General features: G+C 53.8%; 1 protein-coding gene across 2 annotated transcripts; it reads right to left on the reverse strand.

Moving 5' to 3' along the window:
• Positions 1-966: 966 nt before the first annotated feature.
• LSM4 (LSM4 homolog, U6 small nuclear RNA and mRNA degradation associated) lies at positions 967-15019 on the reverse strand. Of its 2 annotated transcripts, none has more exons than XM_040444940.1 (5): positions 14897-15019; positions 10219-10260; positions 6643-6741; positions 3478-3661; positions 967-1654 (listed from the first exon to the last, which is right to left on the reverse strand). In XM_040444940.1, the coding sequence occupies exons 1-5, from the start codon at positions 14897-14899 to the stop codon at positions 1563-1565; spliced, it is 420 nt and encodes a 139-aa protein (XP_040300874.1). In that variant the 5' UTR covers positions 14900-15019; the 3' UTR covers positions 967-1562. The 2 variants fall into 2 exon arrangements, with proteins under 2 accessions (XP_040300874.1, XP_040300875.1); XM_040444941.1 differs by lacking the exon at positions 14897-15019 and adding an exon at positions 14587-14605.
• Between the last annotated feature and the right edge of the window lie 4381 nt (positions 15020-19400).

The raw sequence follows: 19400 nt of genomic DNA on the forward strand, positions 1-19400 counted from the left end.
GGATGTGACCTCTTTGGGCCTGGGGCTTTGCCAGGCGCCTCCGGGTTCCACTCTGCCTCCATGCCCTGTCCCCCGTCCGCGCCAGAGTGCTGCTCTGACACTCGACACATACTCGGGCTGCCGCAGGTCCCGCGAGGGGCGCCCGAGGGAAAAGCAACGGTGGTGGCCTGAGGCAGGGCAAGAGCACATCTTGAGAGGGGCTGAGGAGTCTCGGATGTGGCTACCTGCGAGACTGCCTGGCTAGCCCTCGGCAGCTCCGACCAGCGGAGTTGTCTCAGGCAGCACCTTGGATGCTGATCACCCCTGAGAACGGGTCTCGACACCGTGACGATGAGAACCCGCTCTGGTGGGAAGCGGCTGGTGCCCCGTCTTGCCTCCCAGCACCAGGCTGTCCCGCAGTTCCCCTCACTTGTGACAACAAGGAAAATCAGTCCGCTGACAATGGCACAGAAGCATTTTACAAAAGTGCTGGCTCAACATCCCAGGCAGATCACGTCTGTGCCCCAACTTGGGAGAGAAGAGCCTCATGACAGGGTTCCTCGCACGTTGCTGGAGGCAGCCGCTCGCTCGCCACAGCTTCTCTCAGTGAACCTGCTGTGAATGGTGCTTACAAAGCAGGGGCGGAGGGCAGGACACTGGTGGCAAGGATGGGCTGTGTGGGCATCACGCTGGCTCCTCCCTGGGACTTCCCTCCCCCCCCTTCCCCGCATCACCTCTCTCTGCAAAGGGGCCCAGGGATGACAGGCAGACCTGGTGCCGGAGGGCCACTCCCACCGCCCAGACAACAGCCACCTCTTTCTTAAAAGGACATCATGGGACACGGAACCAGTGTCCTGTTGAAATACTTCCCCTTGGCGAGACAGGCAGCAACCCTCGAAAGGAAACTTCTTTTACGGGGCTGTGATTTCCTGAGGATACCACACTCTAGATGTGCCCAATGGCTCAAAAGGAATTAGGAATTTGCAGTTGGTAGTTGTATTTGTTTTTTATTTTTGTAACACAAACAGGGAGAGAGGAGGCAAAGGGGCAGGGCGCAGCAACGTCCCAGGAACAGCTTCTGTGGCGGCATACGTTCCTACGTATTTGTTTTCAAAAGGCAGTTCTGAGGTCCGTGTTTCAGGAAACTCCCAAGGCTGTCAATCTCAGTGCAAACAGCTTAAAATAAAAACCTCCGGTCTGTTCACCACAGGAGGATCCAACTCAAAATGCAAAATAAGCCTGTTTGGAAAGCGCCCGCCCTCAAAACAAGAGCGAGGGCTTTAAAGACATATTAAACACAGAATCTTCCAGGAATCGAGTCAGCTGCGGCATCACAGAACCAAAAACACCAAATAACATATCCAACTGTAGAACTGCTGGCTTTAAAAAATAAAGGGGTGGGGGGGGGACTTACGTAAAAAGGATCACAAAATGACAGACGGGGAGGGACGGGGGCTCTTCCCCAACACCTGCCTCTTCTTTTTGCTCTGAACACACTCCCGAATCGGAGAGCAGGACCGCAGCATCAGGGAGCGGCAAGAGATGCTCAGGGGCAGCTCAGTCTCGGGGGGACGAGGGGCGGCTCACTGTTTGCCCGCCTGTCTGCCCGGCTTCTTTTCCGGCTGACCTCTGCCTGTGCCTGGGATCCCACCTCGGCCCCGGCCACCAAACACACCTGTGAAAACAGAGGAGGGGGCTGCAGCAGACCCAGGTCTGGAAGTCCAGCTGAGATGCGGGGTGGTGCTCCAGAAAGTTCTCAGTGTTGACAAGGGACAAGACCAGCTCCCCAGGGGTACGAGGGATGGCAGGGAGGACAGAGGTCAGCTCCCAGTCACACGGGGGCTTGGGGCGGGCTTCCTGGGAGAGGGCCTGGGGCCAGGGTAGGGGGGAGTCATCAAAAGGACAGAGCCAGATGGCTTCCAGGGGGAGGGGAGCGAGAGCCCGAACAGGGACAGCACTCAGCCCAGGGGGAGGGGCACAGGCCCCCAGCTCTGAGGACCCAGGCTTCTCTTTCCCGGCACCGCCCACACCCACTGGCCCAGGAGAGAAACCGTTGGGAGATTCTGTGTGTCCAGCCTGGGGGCGGGGATAAGGGAGTTCTCTGCCCTCTAACCCCCGCTGGCCAGTGATGGGGCTGTGTTTCTAAGACATTTTATGTGGAGCCCGAGGTAGGAGCTGTGTAGGAGGCTGAGTAGTCAGGGATAGAACACAACCCCACCCAGGGAGGACCCGGAAGGACCAGGGCAGCATGGGGACACAGAAAGGTGCCCACAGTCCCCCTTCCGCCACAAACCCGCAGCGGGCCCTACAGGGACTGACGCCAATGCCCGCAGAAGCTGCCTCTCCTCACCGCTCACGGGCAAGACCAGCTCTGTCACACACACCGTGAGATTTCCAGCTGCCGCCGAGGGTCCCATGGCCTCTCTCTTCAGAGCGGCCCAAGGAATTACTCCTCCCTCAGTCTCTGCTCCCCTGGGCAGCTCACTCAACAGTGGTGGCCCCCAGCACGAAGAGCCAGCCCCCAGGTATGGAAAAGGCCCAGTTCACCCCCAGGCCTTGGTAACCCTCCATCTGGAGTGCCCTCTCCGCCTCCTCCCTCTGGCTCACTCCTGATGATCACGGGAGCCTCGAGGCTCCGGGCTGACTCTGTCCGTCCTGGCCCTGCCTGTGAGCCCCCGGGGTGCGTGTGGGGGGACCTAGGCCTGGCACACAGAAGGCCCCTACAGATGGAAGAGACAAAGCCAGGGCCCTTCAACAAGAGGAGTGAGTGGGGGGGTGGGGGGTCTGCAGATGGCCTCTGGGCTCAGGCCCCAGCTGACTGCACAACAAATTGAATTTTAAGCCAGATTTATAATCCCGGGGTTGGGGGTAGGGTGAGGGGAGTCGATCAAAAAGGCATGAACTTTTCCTTGTATAAAGGAGAGACAGCAGGGAAGGGTCTCACGCCAGGCCCTGAGCTGGGATTCTCACCAGCAGCCTGGTGAGGCAGGGGCCCCCAGACTCTCTGCAGAGGGGAGCCTGAAGCTGGGGAGGTGCCTCGCCATGCCCAGAGCACCTGCCAGGACCCGCAGGTGGGCATCAGACGAGGGCTCCTCAAGTCCCAGGTCAGCACAGGCACCGCATCAGTCGGCTGAGCTGGACCCAGAGTTAAGGGAGCACCGAGGACTGCTGCCGGGCAGAAGGGCCCAGGTCGGGGAGGAGGGGGGTCAGCACCACCCACCAGGACTACATGATGCTCCTTGGGTTGGGCCTGTGGGGCTGGGGCAGGCAGCAAACAGCAGCACCAGGAGAGCCCTGTGAGTCATGACCCCCAGCTCTACGTAGGGGGCTCAGAGCCAGGCCTGTGGCACCGTGACGGCACCACCCAAGAATGTCAACACTGGGACGGGATGGCTGACACGTGCTGCTGCAGCCACCCTTCAGCGGCAAGGCCCGGGCAGACCCCGTGGCCTAGCCAGCTGGAGGGGTCGGGGGGAACGAGGGGAGAGAAAGGCCTACCTCGCCCAGCACCCCCCATGCCTCGACCCTTCTGCTGCTTCTGCTGCTGCAGGCCACCGCGGCCACGGCCCTTGGCCACCACCTCCTCCTTGACCATGTCGATGATCTCATCAGGTATGCGCAGGTACTTGATCGTGCTGCCACGGATGTAGCACTCGGGCATCCGCCAAAACTTGTCCCCATCCTGTGTGAGAGAAGGGGGAGTCTCAGATCTGGGGAGCATGGGGGGAGTCCCTGCAGAGGGGGTACAGATGGCCAGGGCACATCTGTCCCTCATGTCCCCATTCCCACCTGGGCCACAGTCCTAGCCTCCCTGCACCTGCAATCACCCCTGCGTAGTTCTCAGTCCTGGACTTGACGTGGGGGTGGGGGAGCTGCCTTCCAGTGGAATCTCTCCAGACCCTTGGTATCCCTTTATACAGGAAGAGTCAGGGGATCACATGAGATAGCTTCCTCATTCTCGACCTGTCCTCCAGTGTGGGACAGGGTTTGTTACCTGCGGCCCACAGCCCAGAGAAGGCTGTGGCCCTACGTACCAGGCACTGCCACGGCCTGGCCATGGCCCAGCCCCTCCACTCTCCTGCCCCCAGCCTTCTAGAACCCACCTTCTGGAACCCTCTCCTCCTGCCCTGACTCATTCATTCATCCACATGTCTCCTGACAGGCTCTGAGCTGGGTGTGGGACACAAGTAAGTGGGATAGAGACTCTGTGTGACTGGTGAAGAGGGCGGGAGGGGGTGGCAAGGCTGGCCAGAGGCGGCAACCAATGATGCCAGTTTTCAGAGGAGCTAATTAAGGCTGGAGAGATTAGGAGGCTTGCAAAGTCACAGACTCCGGAGCAATGCCAACGCTGCAGGTCCTAGGATGTCAACTGCCCCCCCCCCCCCCCCCCGCCCTGTACCCTGTGACCAGCACAAGGCCTTGCTCCACACCCCCTCCTGTTGCCCTTGGGCAGGAGCCCAGGGCCTCTTCCTTCAGATTAGTTCTCCAGCCCCACCCCTGGTACCCTGAGCCAGAAATCTTGGCAGCCCTCTCCTCCCTGCACATCCCTAGAAATCAGACCAAGACACTTCCCTTCTCAGAACCCAATCAGGGCCCCCTTGGCCCAAGGACAAGGTCCAAACTCCTCAGTGTGGCTCCCAAGGGCCTGAGATCTAGCCCCACCCTGGCTGCCCTCTCTCAGCTCTCGATGACGTGCCTTCCAGATGGAAACTTCTGGAACACACAGTGGGCTTCTTGCCTCTAGCACTTTGCAAATGCTGTTCCCACTTTTCCATGTCTGGCTAACTCTGACCCCCGACAGGCCTTGCTTCCCAGCCTCCTTGAAACCCCCAGTCCTCACGCATTAACACTTCCCAGCAGTGCCTGGGTCAGGCCGGTCTGGCCCAGTGGAAGTACTCAACATGACAAATGGAAAACTAAGGGCCAAAAGGAAAGTCTGGGGGCCAACTCTTCCCAGGAGTGTGCACAAGCCCCCAACCCGCACAGGAATCCCATGAGGTCTCGGGGCACTCCTCTCCCAGGAAAGGTAGGCCAGGGGCCAAGTCCGCAGGGATGCAAAGTACAGCCTGACAGAAACAGAATGATTCCATGGAAGCTCAGGGCTGGGACTGGCTGCTCAGGGCTCAGCTTTCCCTTAGCCAAGGACGGGCTGGGCCCAGCACACTCCCTGCAGGAACCAGAGCTTACTCTGCATTCCCTGGCAAGAGCTGAGCAGCCTGAGCTGAAACCACCCTCCAAGCAACCTTAGCTTTCCAGTGCTTTCTTGGCCCCTGGGGTGTCTGTATCCTGCCCATGCTGCCTGCTGCCCAAGGGAGGTGCTGCTACCACATGTTTACAGATGAGGATGCCGGAGAGCCCAAGGGACGCTGAACCTCACACCGGCCTCTCTTTCCAACCAGTAGATACAAAGGGAGGATGACCCAGGAGGACCCACAGGTCCAGTCTCTGCTGGCGGTGGAGGTCAAGGCTGACCTTGCCCTGAGAACTGGCGGTTGCTTCCAGGCCCCGGCCGTGGACACAGACCTACTGGCCACGTGCTCGGCTGTGCACTGTGACAGCGTCTGCTATAGCCAGACACCTGCTGCCAGAAGAGAGGCATGGAAACCCGGAGAAAGTTCCTAGCAGGACGCCTCCCACAATGTACCATCACAAGAAGCAGGGCACAGAGCCACACCGGTGAGGGGAGACGGTCACACTTGCCACTCTGCCTGCTGGGGTGTGAACCATCCAGGAGGACGGCCCAGGGGCAAGACGGGCTGCCTAGTGCTCTGCTGTACTCTGGGATGGCAAGCCTCGGGGCACCTGCCCACGGGCTCAAGACAGCCCCATTCTGGATGGTCCCCCTGCACCTTCCTCCCCTGTAACATAGGGGGCTGTTGCCAAAAGGGGGATGGAGACTGGAATCGAGGCAGAAGGAAAGCCCTGGCAAACCCCAACACAGGTTAGCAGTAGAGAGCCCTGCCTTCACCACTATCATCATTCTCATTGCTCTGTGGGTCATCCTGAGGGCTGGGGAGGCCTGTGACCCTAGACCTCCAGTCCTGGCCCATCCAGGGGTCCTCCTGGCCCTGTACTTCCTGGTTTGAGGCCTTGGGAGGTAAACAAGTTTCCTAGTCCACAGGGCCACAGGGCTGCCCTCGCCCCCTGGTGGCCTGGATATCCCATGGCCACATCGCCCTGGCCTGCTTGGCGAGAGATATACACAACCAGGACCAAAGGCAGCAGAGGCTGACAAGGAAGGTCAGGTTTGCCTTGGAGGCCACCGCCCTACCTGGACACTAGGGATCTGTAACCAGAAGTGCCCCCAGGCCTAAGTCCTTCTTGTTTAGGATGGGCACCAGAGGTGGGGGGGATGGGGCAGCGTCCCCATAGGTGCAAAGTCCGGGGCACCAGGTGGAGTTGGAGGCCCGCACATCTGCCCCCACCACACCTGGACCAGTCACTCGGGCCCCGCCCTTCCTAAGCCCGACTTCTTCCATAGCCTTACCCTGGCGGGATGACCTGGCAGATGTCGTCCCACAAGGGCAGGGAGGGGCCTTCACTCCCCCGAGGGCGCCGAGGCTCTATAAGCCCCAGATCTTATACGAGCCTGGCCCTGCCTGACCAGCTGTGCCAGAAGGCTCCCAGGCAGTGGGCGCAGACTCAGGGCACGAGGGCACTCACCCTAGATGTGCAGATCACCTCTCGAAGGTTAATGTTCATCCAGTTATCACAGCTCACCAGGTGCCCATTGTATGTCTCTCCATTTTTGAGTTCCACCAGCTGAAAAGAAACGGCCCCAAGTCAGCCATGGGCCCCAAGGGAAGCGCAGCCCTACTTCTTTTTCTTTTTTAATTTTTTTTTTCAACGTTTTTTATTTATTTTGGGACAGAGAGAGACAGAGCATGAACGGGGGAGGGGCAGAGAGAGAGGGAGACACAGAATCGGAAACAGGCTCCAGGCTCCGAGCCATCAGCCCAGAGCCCGACGCGGGGCTCGAACTCACGGACCGCGAGACCGTGACCTGGCTGAAGTCGGACGTTTAACCGACTGCGCCACCCAGGCGCCCCGCACAGCCCTACTTCTAAGAGCTACGGGACTATGGCCCGGGCCTCATTCTGACACATCCTAGCACCTCTTGGGACCCAGCAGCCACAGCACATGGTGCCTAACATGGTCCACACACACACATCCCCACCCCCTGACCCCCAGCCTCAGTGGCCCATCTTACAGGCGACATGTTTTACATCCTCTGTATGTTTTGCTGGGCATCGTAGACTTCTATGATGAACCAAAAAAAAAATTTTTTTTTAAAGTTTATTTATTTTTGACAGAGACAGAGTGCAAGCATGAGCTGGGGAGGTGCAGAGAGAGAGAGAGGGAGACACAGAATCCGAAGCAGGCTCCAGGCTCCGAGCCGTCAGCACAGAGCCCGATGCGGGGCTCGAACTCACGAACCGTGAGATCATGACCTGGGCCAAAGTCGGATGCTTAACCGGCTGAGCCACCCAGGTGCCCCGAAACCAATTTTTCTGTGCAAAGCAAACAAACAAAAAAACAGAAAACAAAAACCAAACAAGCCCACAAAAAAATCCTCCACAAATCTTTCTTTAAAGGAACCAGCGAGGTTTGGGTAACAGTGGCCACTGATTCATGACAGCTGGGAAGGCACACCTCAGCTGGTCCGGGCAGGTGCCAGGGGCAGGTGTTCTTTGATGGCACATGTGTGAGCTTTGGGGGTCTGGAAAGTCTTTTTCCATCCAACGCTTACTTACTCGTCTGTTTTTTTTATTTATTTATTTATTTATTTATTTATTTATTTATTTATTTATTTATAAAGCCTTCTTTTTTAAAATTTTATTTATTTTGTGTTTTTTATTTTTATTTTTAAACATTTATTTATTATTGAGAGACAGAGAGAGACAGAGCATGAGCAGGGGAGGGGCAGAGAGAGAGAGAGAGAGGAAGACACAGAATCCGAAGCAGGCTCCAGGCTCCGAGCTGTCAGCACAGGGCCCGACGCAGGGCTCGAACTCACGAACTGTGAGATCACAACCTGAGCTGAAGTAGGACGCTTAACTGACTGAGCCACCCGGTCGCCCCCTTACTTGTCTATTTTAATGTGTTTTGGGAAAACACAAGTAGTAGCACATCATTCTGAAAATATGCTGACATTTAAAAAAAGAATCAACTGGGGGGGGGGGGGGGAAGGATCAACTCAGGTACCTGCCCAGGAGAAATAAAAACAAACATCCACGCAAGAACGAGTGTACAAATGTCACTGCGGCCAAAACAATCCCAAGAAGACAAAAAATAGAAACCACCCACATGTCCATCATCAGCAGACAAATGGATAAACAAACTGTGGTATGTCCACACAAAGGAGTATCACATGGCCATAAGGAGCGAAGCCCTGATACACATTAAAATGTGGACGAACCTCGAAAAATATCATGCAGAGTAAAAGAAAACAAACACAAAAGGCCACACAGTGTATGATCCCATTTCTAGGAAACGTCCAGAAGAGGCAGATCCATAGAGACAGAAGGCAGGTTAGTGGTTGCCAGGGGCTGGGGGAAGGGGAGTCACTGTTAACAGGGATGGGGTTTCCTTCCAGGGTGATGAAATTGTTCTGAAACTACACAGAGGTGGTTGTTTATAACACTGTGAATGTACTAAATACCCCTGAGTTGTATGTGTTAAAAGGCTGAATGGTAGGGGCGCCTGGCTGGCTCAGTCAGAAGAGCATGTGACTCTTAATCTCGGGGTTGTGAGTTTGAGCCCCTTGTTGGGTGTAGAGATTGCATAAATAAATGAATTAAGTAAAAACTTCAAAAAAAAAAAAAAAAAAGGTTCAGGGGCGCCTGGGTGGCTCAGTCAGTTAAGCTGCCGGTTTCGGCTTGAGTCATGATCTCACAGTTCATGGGTTCCAGCCTCACATCAGGCTCTCTGCTGTCAGCGCAGAATCTGTGACCCTTACTTGCTTGCTTGTGCATGCACACACGCACTCTCTCTCTCAAAAGTAAATAAACATAAAAAAAAAAAAAAAGATTGAACTGTCTATGAATTATATTTCAGTAAAAAAGAGAGAACAGGATATATTGACGTATATCACACACTGTATGATTATGGGCAAAAGTCATTTAGCGAAAAAACACGTGTTATGTGATCCCATGTATATTTTTAAAAAGTACATTCATGTTTATACACGTATGTTAAAAGTCTGGATGTGCAGGGCACCTGGCTGGCTCAGTAGGTGTAGCATGTGACTCTTGACCTTGGGTTTGTGAGCTTGAGCCCCAGTTGGGCCAGGAGTCTACTTAAAAAAAAAAAAAGTGTAGATGTGCATATATCAAAGATATAGTTAATTTGCTGGGAAGGTTAATGAAGAGAAGCTTCTAGGTTTTTTTTTAATGTTCACTTGGTTTTGAAGGAGAGAGAGACAGAGCATGAGCAGGGGAGGGGCAAAGAGAGAGAGAGAGAGACACAAGAATCTGAAGCAGGCTCCAGGCTCTGAGCTGTCAGCATGGAGCCCAATGTGGGCTCGAACTCAAGGGCCATGAGATCATGACCTGAGCTGAAGCCGAATGCTTAACTGATTGAGTTACGCAGGTGCCCCTGGAGCTTCTAGTTTCTATGTATCTCTAGTGTTTGACATTTTAAAAAAAAGTTTATTTATTTTGAGAGAGAGAGAGAGCATGTGTGTGTGTAAGTGTAGGGGGCAGAAGAGGGGCAGAAAGAGAGGGACAGAATCCAAGCAGGGTCTGTACTCAGCACAGAACCTGACCTGGGGCCTGATTCCACAAAACTTGAGATCATGACTTGAGCCGAAATCAAGAGTCGGACACTTAACCCACTGAACCACTCAGGTGCCCCATGGTGTTTGACATTTTTTCCCCCTAAGTTTTTAAACGTTTATTTATCTTTGAGAGCAAGAGAGAGAGAGAGAGAATCCCACGCAGGCTCTGCATCGTCAGCACAGAGCCCGACACAGGGCTCGATCCCATGAACTATGAGATCATGACCTGAGTCAAAATCAACAGTCGGATGCTGAACTGCCTGAGCCACACAAGTGGCCCAGTGTTCGACATTTTAATAAGCATGTATTACTTTTATAAGCAGCAGAACTAACCCAGGTCCTGACACAGGCAGAAGAGGGTTAGGAGGGCAGGTCTGCCTCACCCTTTGCCCAGTATCCCCACCCCCATTCTGAGGCTGGCCCCCACTGAAACTCCTTGCCCCCGACCCACATGGACTCACCATGGGATGATTCTGAGCAGTCTTCAGCAGTGACAAGGGAAGCTGTAAGGCAAACAAAGGCACGTGACTTGTCTGTCTGATCAGCACCAAGGAGCCTTGGCCTCTGGGCACGGCTGGGACTCCAGTCCCACAAATCTGCCAGCTCATCACAGCGCTGGGGGTGCGGGAGCATGCGTCCCTCACCCCCCGATAGAAGACACGTGCTCCCAACTCTGCCCAACCCCAGGACACACGCTGCCTCCCGGTGTGGTAAAATCTCGAACACTTCCCTCCTGCCCAAGATCAGAGGCAGCAGTCACCTGGTCTTGGGGCTGACCAAGGGCATTTCTTTACAACTCACGTTGCATATATTTACACCCTCGACAGGAAAGGGCTTAGCCCTCCGTGCTTATCAGTAGCATCACAGCACACAGGTCCTACCGCTGGTTGCGTCTTTTACTCAACTGCTGTCTCTGAGATGCATCCATGTGAATACATGCCAGCTCCTTCAACTTCATCCTCAGTGAGGTTATTGTCACACCCACTCTACAGATGGGGATACTGAGGCTTAGAGACTGAGGACCTTGCTGGGCACTATAGAGCTAGTAAGAGATAGAGCCTGGCTTGACCCCATTTGCTAGAAGGCAGTTCATGCCGAGCCCACGCCTCAAAGGGCAGCCAAGCAGCCTTGATCGAACGTGGCTACGTCTGAGCTAGGTTTTCAGAGAGCACTCCATCAGGTAGGAGGAAGAAACATTCCAGAAAAAAATCTGTCATTACTACAAGTGACGGCAAATAAAAGATGCACTCTTTGAAATATCACCCACACAAAGTTTTCAAGATATTAAAAAAAAAATCTGCTCTTCTCATTTTGGGTGCACAAATCACGACCCACATACTAAGGGCCTGCCTCTCGGTCTCCAGGAGGGTGACCTCGGGTGGCAGTGCTTGGGTCCAGGATTCAATGACAGGCCAGCTGGCAAGACCAGATGAAGGTTCCGGACCGAGGGTCCCACGGATGAGACACTGCCTCAGCGCGGGGGACGGGAGCTTCACTGTACCCTGCCCTGGCAGTTCTGGAATCCGAAGTCACCCTGCCCCCCAGAAGCTCTCTGCAGGGGAGTCTCAGCCTGCCCTCACCCTCCCAACGCAGGGCAGCTGCTTCTCCAGGTGGTGGCGACCGGAGGCCAGAAATGGCCCTCAACCCCCACAGGGGGGCCCCAGTGGAAAGACTTGAGCGGGGATTCCCACATCCCATAGACCTTCTCTATGAAGGGCTGCCCAGGGGAGGTCCAGCGCCGGCAGGAAGCCAGGCCCAAGCCCACTTCCTGTATTGGCTTCCTGGAAGGGCAAGAGAAGAAGGGGCCACGTGGAGAAGAGGTGGCTGCTGAGAGGAGGGCGGGCAAGCAGGCTGGGGCCCCAAAGAGACAACCTATACAGCCCCTGTGCCCTCATCTGTGCGATGGTGCCTGGGTGCAGAGAGCCATGGAAAAACAGGAGGCTCCGACTCCCACGTGGGGGCCGCGAGCCTCGGTCGCCTTTTACAGTGGAGAAGCCCCAGGCTTTCCTGGGCAAGCCTGTTATCTTGTGTCCAAAATGGGAACGTGGACCAGGGTGACACGCTCGGGTCTTCCTCCCAGATTATCTGAGGGGGCAGGGCCAGGCTGGCCCTGGAAGGCACAGAAGATGGACTCAGCACTGAGAGGCAGACAGAAGTGCAGCCAAGGCCCCTCTAGATGAGGGACCAGCGGCCAGAGCAGGAGGGACCTTCCAGGGACACACAGCAAGATCCTGGTAAAGCCCATGAAAGCAAGCTGATGTCCGTCAGCAGGGGACCCACAGGGGTCCTCCTACGGCATACGCAGCTTCTTTTTAATTTGTTTTATTTTTGGGAAAGCACAAGCCAGGGAGGGTCAGAGAGAGGGGGACAGAGGGTCCGAAGCAGCCTCTGCACTGACAGGCTGACAGCAGTGGGCCAGATGTGGGGCTGGAACTCACGAACCGTGAGATCCTGACCTGAGCTGAGCTCAACTGACTGAGCCACCCAGGTGCCCGCTTTTTTTTTCTTTTTTTTAAGTTTTTAAATTTATTTTTGAGAGAGAGGGAGTGGGAGGGAGAGCGTGAGCGGGGGAGGGGCAGACAGAAAGGAGAGAGAATCCCAATCAGCACAGCGCTCGAACTGCTCAAACTCACGGAACTGTGAGATCAGGACCTGAGCGGAAATCAAGAGCCTGACACTTAACTGAGCCACCCAGGCATAGGCTTCTCTGCCGGCGCTGGCCTTTCCCCTGTCCCGGCCACTGGCACCACAGCCCTGGAGAAGCCACGGCTTCCTCGGCTGTCACTGGCAGTGCCCTATTCACAAAGCAGCTGAGAAGGCGTCTGAGACACAGAAGGCACCAAAACCTGCTCCCAACACTCCCCTGCACATCCAGGCCCCAGGCAGGTCACAAGGCCAAGCCAGCTCCAGCCAAACTGGACCATTCGGTTTCTCACAAGCCACACCCATTTGTGCTGTACGACCTTTGTTCCCCAGGTTCCCTCTGCCTGAGCTGTCCTTCCCCAGGCTGGTAGCTGCTCCCATATCACTTCTTAAGGCTCTTGGCCAAGCCCTCATAATAACCTCGTCTAGGGATTGAGATTTCCACCTGGGCCACCCACTGCTGCTTCCATTATAGGACAGAGCCAGTCTCTAATTATCTTGTTTATTATGTCTCCCCGGCTAGACTGGAAAACTCAGAGGGTGTGGACTTTGTCCAGTGCCGAGCTTGGAGCCAGGCACTTGAGAGGGACTCAGTAAATATTTGCTGAACAAATACACAAGAAAATGCACACATCATCCAGGGAGGCAAGCGGTGTGGGTGGAATAACTGCCCCACCCCACAGATAAGAAAAGGCGAGGCTCAGATGGGGAGGGGTGGCATCGGAACAGTCCCCCCAAGGCTGCAATGGCCGGGAGCAGTGTCCACATCTTGCCATCTTCCAGATCTTTATCCCTACACTGAGCCGGAGACAGAGGCTAGAGGAAGGGGAAGATCCCTGAGAACTTAAAAGACTCGGTGGGGAAGAAGTTCTTGAAGGTGACCAGGGAGATGGCACAGGGCAGGACACCATTGGGGGAGACAAGGCCATCTGGAGTTGGGAAAGTCAAAAGCTTCAGAAAAGAGCCTCCCTTCTTCTAGGCTTTTTCAGAATGTCTGGGGTCTGGTTCTCAGGTCTAAACCAATCTAAGGCTAGACCTGACAGCTTCCTGAGGCTCCCAATTCAGGAAGCTGTCATGGATCCACCCTCCAGACCTCCTGCTTTCGGCCCCACCATGACCACAGGGAACTGGCAGTGTGTCATGCCTTGTCCCTTCCTGAACATTCTTCAGACTGAAAAAATAAGTCTTTCCACAAGCACTGTTCTAGGCTCAGGCAACAACTTATCAGGGATAAAAGTCAAAGATCCTGCCTCCAGGGAGCTTAACGAGGAAGGAAACTTCCGGTTCCGCCCATGCCCTCAGGTCAATTCTGCCCTCCGGCAGAGAGGAACACACTCCCTTCTCTCAATTCCTGCAACAGCCAGCAGTATTTAGTGCAAGCCTTCCCTAACCCTCAGGGTGACTGGTGCTGATGGGCTAGGCACTCTCCTTAGGAGGCCTGGCTCTGATTTTCTGTGTGGTCCTGCTTCCCTGTCCACACATTTTAATTTTTTTATTTTTTTGAGAAGGAGAGAGAGAGCACGCAAAAAGAGGGCCCAGAGGGAGCGAATCCAAAGCAGGCTCCATCCTCGGCTACAGGGCTCCATCCCATGACCCTGGGGTCATGACCTGAGCCAAAATCAAAAGTTGGACGCTCAACAGACTGAGCCACTCAAGTACCCCTACACATTTTTTTTTTTTTTTTTTTTAAGTAAGCTCTATGCCCAACGCGGGGCCTGATCTCACACCCAGTATCAAGAGTCGCATGCTCTACCAACTGAGCCAGCCAGGCGCACCTCCCTGTCTATACACTGAAGGCACAGGCACTCTCTGGCCTAAGTCCAGAACTTCCAGACGCGAGAGCAGCGTGGTTCTGGAGAGGTTTCCGGTCAGGGCCTCAGTTTCTCCTTCAGTGAACTGGGAGGGTGCAGTGATTCCACTCGTGGTTCAAAATGCCCTTTCTCCAGAAACGACACCCTGTGTGATCCAGGGAGAAGGCAAATCTCCTCTATGGGCCTGTTTTTCTCAGCCTGACAACGAGTGGCACAGAAGACTTGTGCTAACATTCTAAGAACCTTGCAGGTCTTGAAAGTCTCAGAACTGGCTTAATTTGAGAACTCAGATCGGCCCCCTGTCGCTCCACCTTTCCAATATATGAAGTTAGATTAGGTCGGATGCACTTGGAGCCACTCCCTGCCCGAACTCATTCTAAGGCGTTCACCGGACCCTTTGCCGGGTCCCCTCTCTCAGGCCTCGGTTTCCCCATCTGCAAGGTGGGAAGACTGCAGCTAGGTAGACGTATTATGAGTACACGTTCGTCCAATTCTAAATTCCCTGAGAGCGACGTGCTGGGTGCCCTGGGAGACCTCCCTGCCCTCGTCTGCGGCCGGGGGGCAGAATCGAGGCCCTGGCTGCACGCTAGCTCCGCGTCGCCCCTGCCTCAGCGCCCGCCCCGAAGGCGCTCGGCGGCCGCGTCCCCCGCCTCCCAGAGAGACCTCGCAGCCGCGCAGCCCTCACCATGGTGTCGGCGGGGAGCCGGCTAGCCGACCACTTCCGCCGCCGCCGCTCACGCTCCTGCCGGTAGCCGCCCTGCCGCGCGCCACTAAGCTGAAATGAAGTGGCAGCGACGTGAGCCAGTCAGCGCGGGGCTCGAGGGAAGAGCAACCAATCAACGTGGAGTAGGGAGGGGTCGGCTAGACAAGAGGGACAAGGTTGGCTGTGTTCTCGCTGGAGGAATACGAGAAAGGGCCGTAAAGTGTCGACGTGAGTGCTGAAAAAGGGGCGGAGCCACGCGCGCCAGCGCCAGTGGCCTTGTGGGTAAAGGCGCATGCGCAGGTGAAACTCTCGTTGCTCTCCTGGGCTCCGCGCTGTGGGCAAAGCCGGATATTGCCACAATTTGCAAAGGAAGAAATTGAGGCTTCGTGGTTATTGGGTTGTGTCTAATGCCTCCCTTAGGGCTCCTACACTTCAGATTTTAGTTATTTTAGTTGAGCCTCGCCCCAGGCACGTCTTTTGGTAGGTTGGAATCCCGACTGTGCCTCTCTGAGCCTCAGTTGGGTGACCATCAAGGGTTCCTTCCTCTGCTTTGACCTTCAAGCTTCTAAGTGAGCAGTAGGTGCCTTCCTCCAGTGACTACTCTTTTCCAGGTGTCCTGAGTGTCAGCATTGGCATGAGAGCCTTTTTTATCAAGACCAGGGCCAAGTACTTCCAGCTAAGAAGGCCCTATATTTCCTGGAGCCTGCTTGAGGAGGCCTTGATGATCACGTTCTCAATAAAAATTCCCCTGCATCAGGCCTCAGAGACCTGAGCAGAAAAAGATGGGAACACATAGGCCTAGCCACCTCCCACTAAAAATCTCCCCTCTAGGACCTGGTGAGGGAGGGAGATCTGGGTGCCCAGCGCTGCTATAAATGAGCTGAGTCAGGCATGTTATTCCCTTTCCCCTCCTCCTTAAAAACCGAAATAATCCTCTCTACCAACCAGGGTTACTGTGTGGCTTGAAAAAATATGGAAGCCACATAAAGTGCCAGGCACCTGGGAGCGCTGAATCAACAGCTGTCTTTCAAGCCTTAGCTTGGGGTCCTTCCACCCCCGGAAACCAACCTTGAAGACTCCAGGGCACATAGCCTATCAACAGGGCGACCCCAGGAAACCCCTATTGGAGGTGGAGGCTGAGAAAGGGAGGGTAGGATCCTTGCAGGGGGCACCAATGAGTAGTCAATGCAGTAGTCTAGCAACTGGGGGTCAGTCCAGCTGGAGACCTCAAGGAGACAGCATAAAAGCTGGTGTCTTAATAGTGATTCCACCTAGGGTCAGGGCAGCTGGGGTATATATTCAAGCCTTATCTAGCATTGGCTTAGGCCTGGGTGCTGGTGGGGTCTGGGTTGTGTGCAGGACACTGGTAGGTGACTAATAGTGATACGCCACTGGGTTAGAGGGATTAGAATGACAAGCCAAGCCTTGTTTGCCAATGTTAAAAAGGCTGATTAAGGTAAACAACAGAAACTGCGGTACCATGAACTGTCTCGGCATCAGCATGGTGGTGGAAATAGGAAGAAAATCACAGGCTGGTACACTCCTTTCTGATTTTCCTCGACTTCTGTACTTGGCAGTTTCTTCTTTGGCCCAACTGGCAAACGCCTGTTCATCCTTGAAAACTCTGCTTGGGTGACCCCGTGTGGCAGACTGCAGTCACTGCAGTTGTTGTCGGCCCTTTTAACATAGGGATGGCCAGTCAGAATAGAAGGCTCCATCCCCCTGGCCCATCATGATTGGTTAAAGGAGGAGCATGTGACCAGCCAAGGTTCATTAGGATCTCCCTTGGGAGGGACGCGGAGGCTGGCCAAGAGAGCTTTCCATGGAGGTTGTTGAAAGTGACACAGTTTAAGACTAGGATTGGTTTTCTGGACGATGCTTTCTCTGCATGGTGAATCCAACCTCCACAGGAGCTACTCTGTGGGGAAGGAGGCATGGTGTGAGCCCCTGGATCCAGCTGTACCTGAAGCCATGAAGTGTGACTTTCCACTGAGCCCAGAATGTTGTCCTTTATTGCTTAATTCTCTTGGAGTTTGGACTCGGTCCCCTGCAGTTGGCATAAGGTGCACTAATGTATAGGTGCTCTGCGAACATTTCCGTGATAGCCCCCCAAATCTAATCGTCCCTTCTCTTACACTTTGAACTTCAGTAGCTGGCACTGAATCACTACCTGGTCTGTGTCACATTGTCATTGCTTGCTTGCCCACTTAAGCCTTCTCAACTCTGACTTGTAGGCCCCTGTTTACCGCTGTCAGCCAAGTTCCTGCTGTTCATCAAGGACACGTGACCCAGGCTCAACGAATCAGAAGGCACCCCTGGGATGGTTCTGAACCGGCAGAACCCGAGTGGGAGTCAAGTACAGACCTCCCCATCTCGACTTCAGAATCTTGGCCGTATTTAATCCTGGATCCAGCTGTACCTGATGCTTCATAAATCCTCCTCTTTCCTTATCCCGTGAACCAATAATGTTATTTTTTTTTCCCAGTCTACTTTAAATTGTGTTTCTGGGGCGCCTGGGTGTCTTTGTTGAGTGGTGGACTCTTGATTTCAGCTCAGGTCATGATCCCAGGGTGGAGATCTAGCCCCAAGTTGGGCTCTGTGCTGAGTGTGGAGCCTGCTTGGGATCGTCTCTCTCTCTCTCTCTCTCTCTCTCTCTCCCTCTGCACCCCACCCCGCAAATAAAAATAAAATAAATATAAGTTGTGTTTCTGACAGCAGAAACCTAAAGAGTAAAGGTCAAGGTACTTGTCAAATTAACAAAAACACTCTACCCTACACTAAAAAAGGGGGGGGGGGGGCTGAAGAATTGTAAGACCCCATGCTGTCAAAGTGGTGGTGAAACTTGTACACATATATTTCCTTTCGAGTGGGGAAAACATTGACATTGTTGGCCAGTTAGGTCTCAAAATCCACAGACGTGTCGCGTCCTTCAGTAAGCCATTTCCGAAATTTTATACCAAGGAGATCTTGCAAAGGAAGGGAACCACTCTATGCCAAGGCCTTGCAGCAACGTTGCCAATTGTAAAATAACACAAAGAACATCAAGGTCTAACAGCAGTGGACTGGTTGCATAAACTACGGTTCACCCACTAGACGGAATATTTTCCATTCATTAAAAATTATATGTAACCTCACCATCATCACCAAGGGTGGGCTGAGCTCCGTGACTCACTTTCAAAGAACAGAGCAGAGAAAGGGAAAATAGTGACTTGACGGTGGAGACATGTGACAGTTGCCACACACAGTGGGGTGAATGGCAGGCCCCTAAAGACACATCCAAGTCCTGACTCCAGAACCTGGGAATGTGACCTTATTTGGAAAAAGAGGCTTCCCACATTTAATCAAGTTAAGGGTATTGAGATGAGATTGTCAGGGGTTTAGGGTGGAGCCAACACCCAATGACTGATGTCCTTCTAAGAGAAAGGCAGAGGGAGATTTGAGACACAGAGAAAACAGAGGCAGAGTTTGGGGTGATGCAACCATAAGTCGAGGAATCCCCAGGAGCTGGAAGATCCAATGAAGGATCTTCCCTTAGAGTCTCCAGAGGGAAGATGGCCCTAGGGACACCTTGATTTTGTGCTTCTGGCCTCCTGAACCTTGAGGGAAGAGATTTGCGTTGTTTTAAGCCACCGAATTTGTGGTCATTTGTTATGACAGCCACAGGAGACCCAGATGACACCACTATGAGAAATTGTGTGGATGTTAGGGATCCCTGCTACGATGAGACGAAAGGGGCGTCTCCCCTCTCCGGTCTCCCCCAAACACCCACAGCCCCGTTCTAATCACAACAAGAACATCAAACAGACCCAGATGGAGGGTACCCCACAGGACACGGGCCAGTCTTCCTCAAGAAGTCCATTGAGGAAGTCCATTACATCGTATCGATGTCAATTTCTGGTTTGGCAATAGTTTAGTAAGATGGACCATTTTACTGGGTCAAGCTGAGTGAAGGGTCCATGGAAATGCTATTTTTGCAACTTTATATTAGTCTTCAGCTGCTTCAAAAAGAGAAGTTATAGAAGCTGAGTGACCAAAAGACTCCAAAGCAGCCTGTCAAAGAGATACGTGTATATCCGTGTTCATAGCTGCTGTCTTCGTGAGGGCCAAAAGGTGGGAGCAGCCCAAGTGTTCACGAAGGGATGAATGGAGAAACAATGTGGCGTATTCATACAATGGGGTATTATCAGCCTTAAACAGGAAGGAAGTCTGACACACGTCACGGTCTCGGAGGAACTTTGAGGGCACTGTGCTAACTGAAATAAGCCAGTCACAAAAAGACAAAGGTTGTATGATTGTATTTATATGAGGTCCCTAAAGCAGTCATATTCATAGAGACAGAAAGTAGAATGGTGAGCGCCAGGGGCTGGGGCAGGAGAATGGAGAGTTAGTGTTTCATAGGGACAGAATTTCAGTTTTACAAGATAAAAAGTGTTCTAAGGACCACTCGCAAGAAAGTGTGAATGTACTTTTTAATTTTTTTTTTAAA

This window comes from Herpailurus yagouaroundi, unplaced genomic scaffold, assembly GCF_014898765.1.
Source record: "Herpailurus yagouaroundi ecotype Mexico unplaced genomic scaffold, PumYag 193, whole genome shotgun sequence".
Lineage (NCBI taxonomy): Eukaryota > Metazoa > Chordata > Mammalia > Carnivora > Felidae > Herpailurus > Herpailurus yagouaroundi.

Coding starts and splice junctions, on each gene's coding strand:
- LSM4 (XM_040444940.1), bottom strand. Junction 6,742..10,218: donor CTGCTCAGAATCATCCCATG/GTGAGTCCATGT, acceptor GTTTCTTTTCAG/CTGGTGGAACTCAAAAATGG. Junction 3,662..6,642: donor AGGTGATCTGCACATCTAGG/GTGAGTGCCCTC, acceptor TCTCTCACACAG/GATGGGGACAAGTTTTGGCG.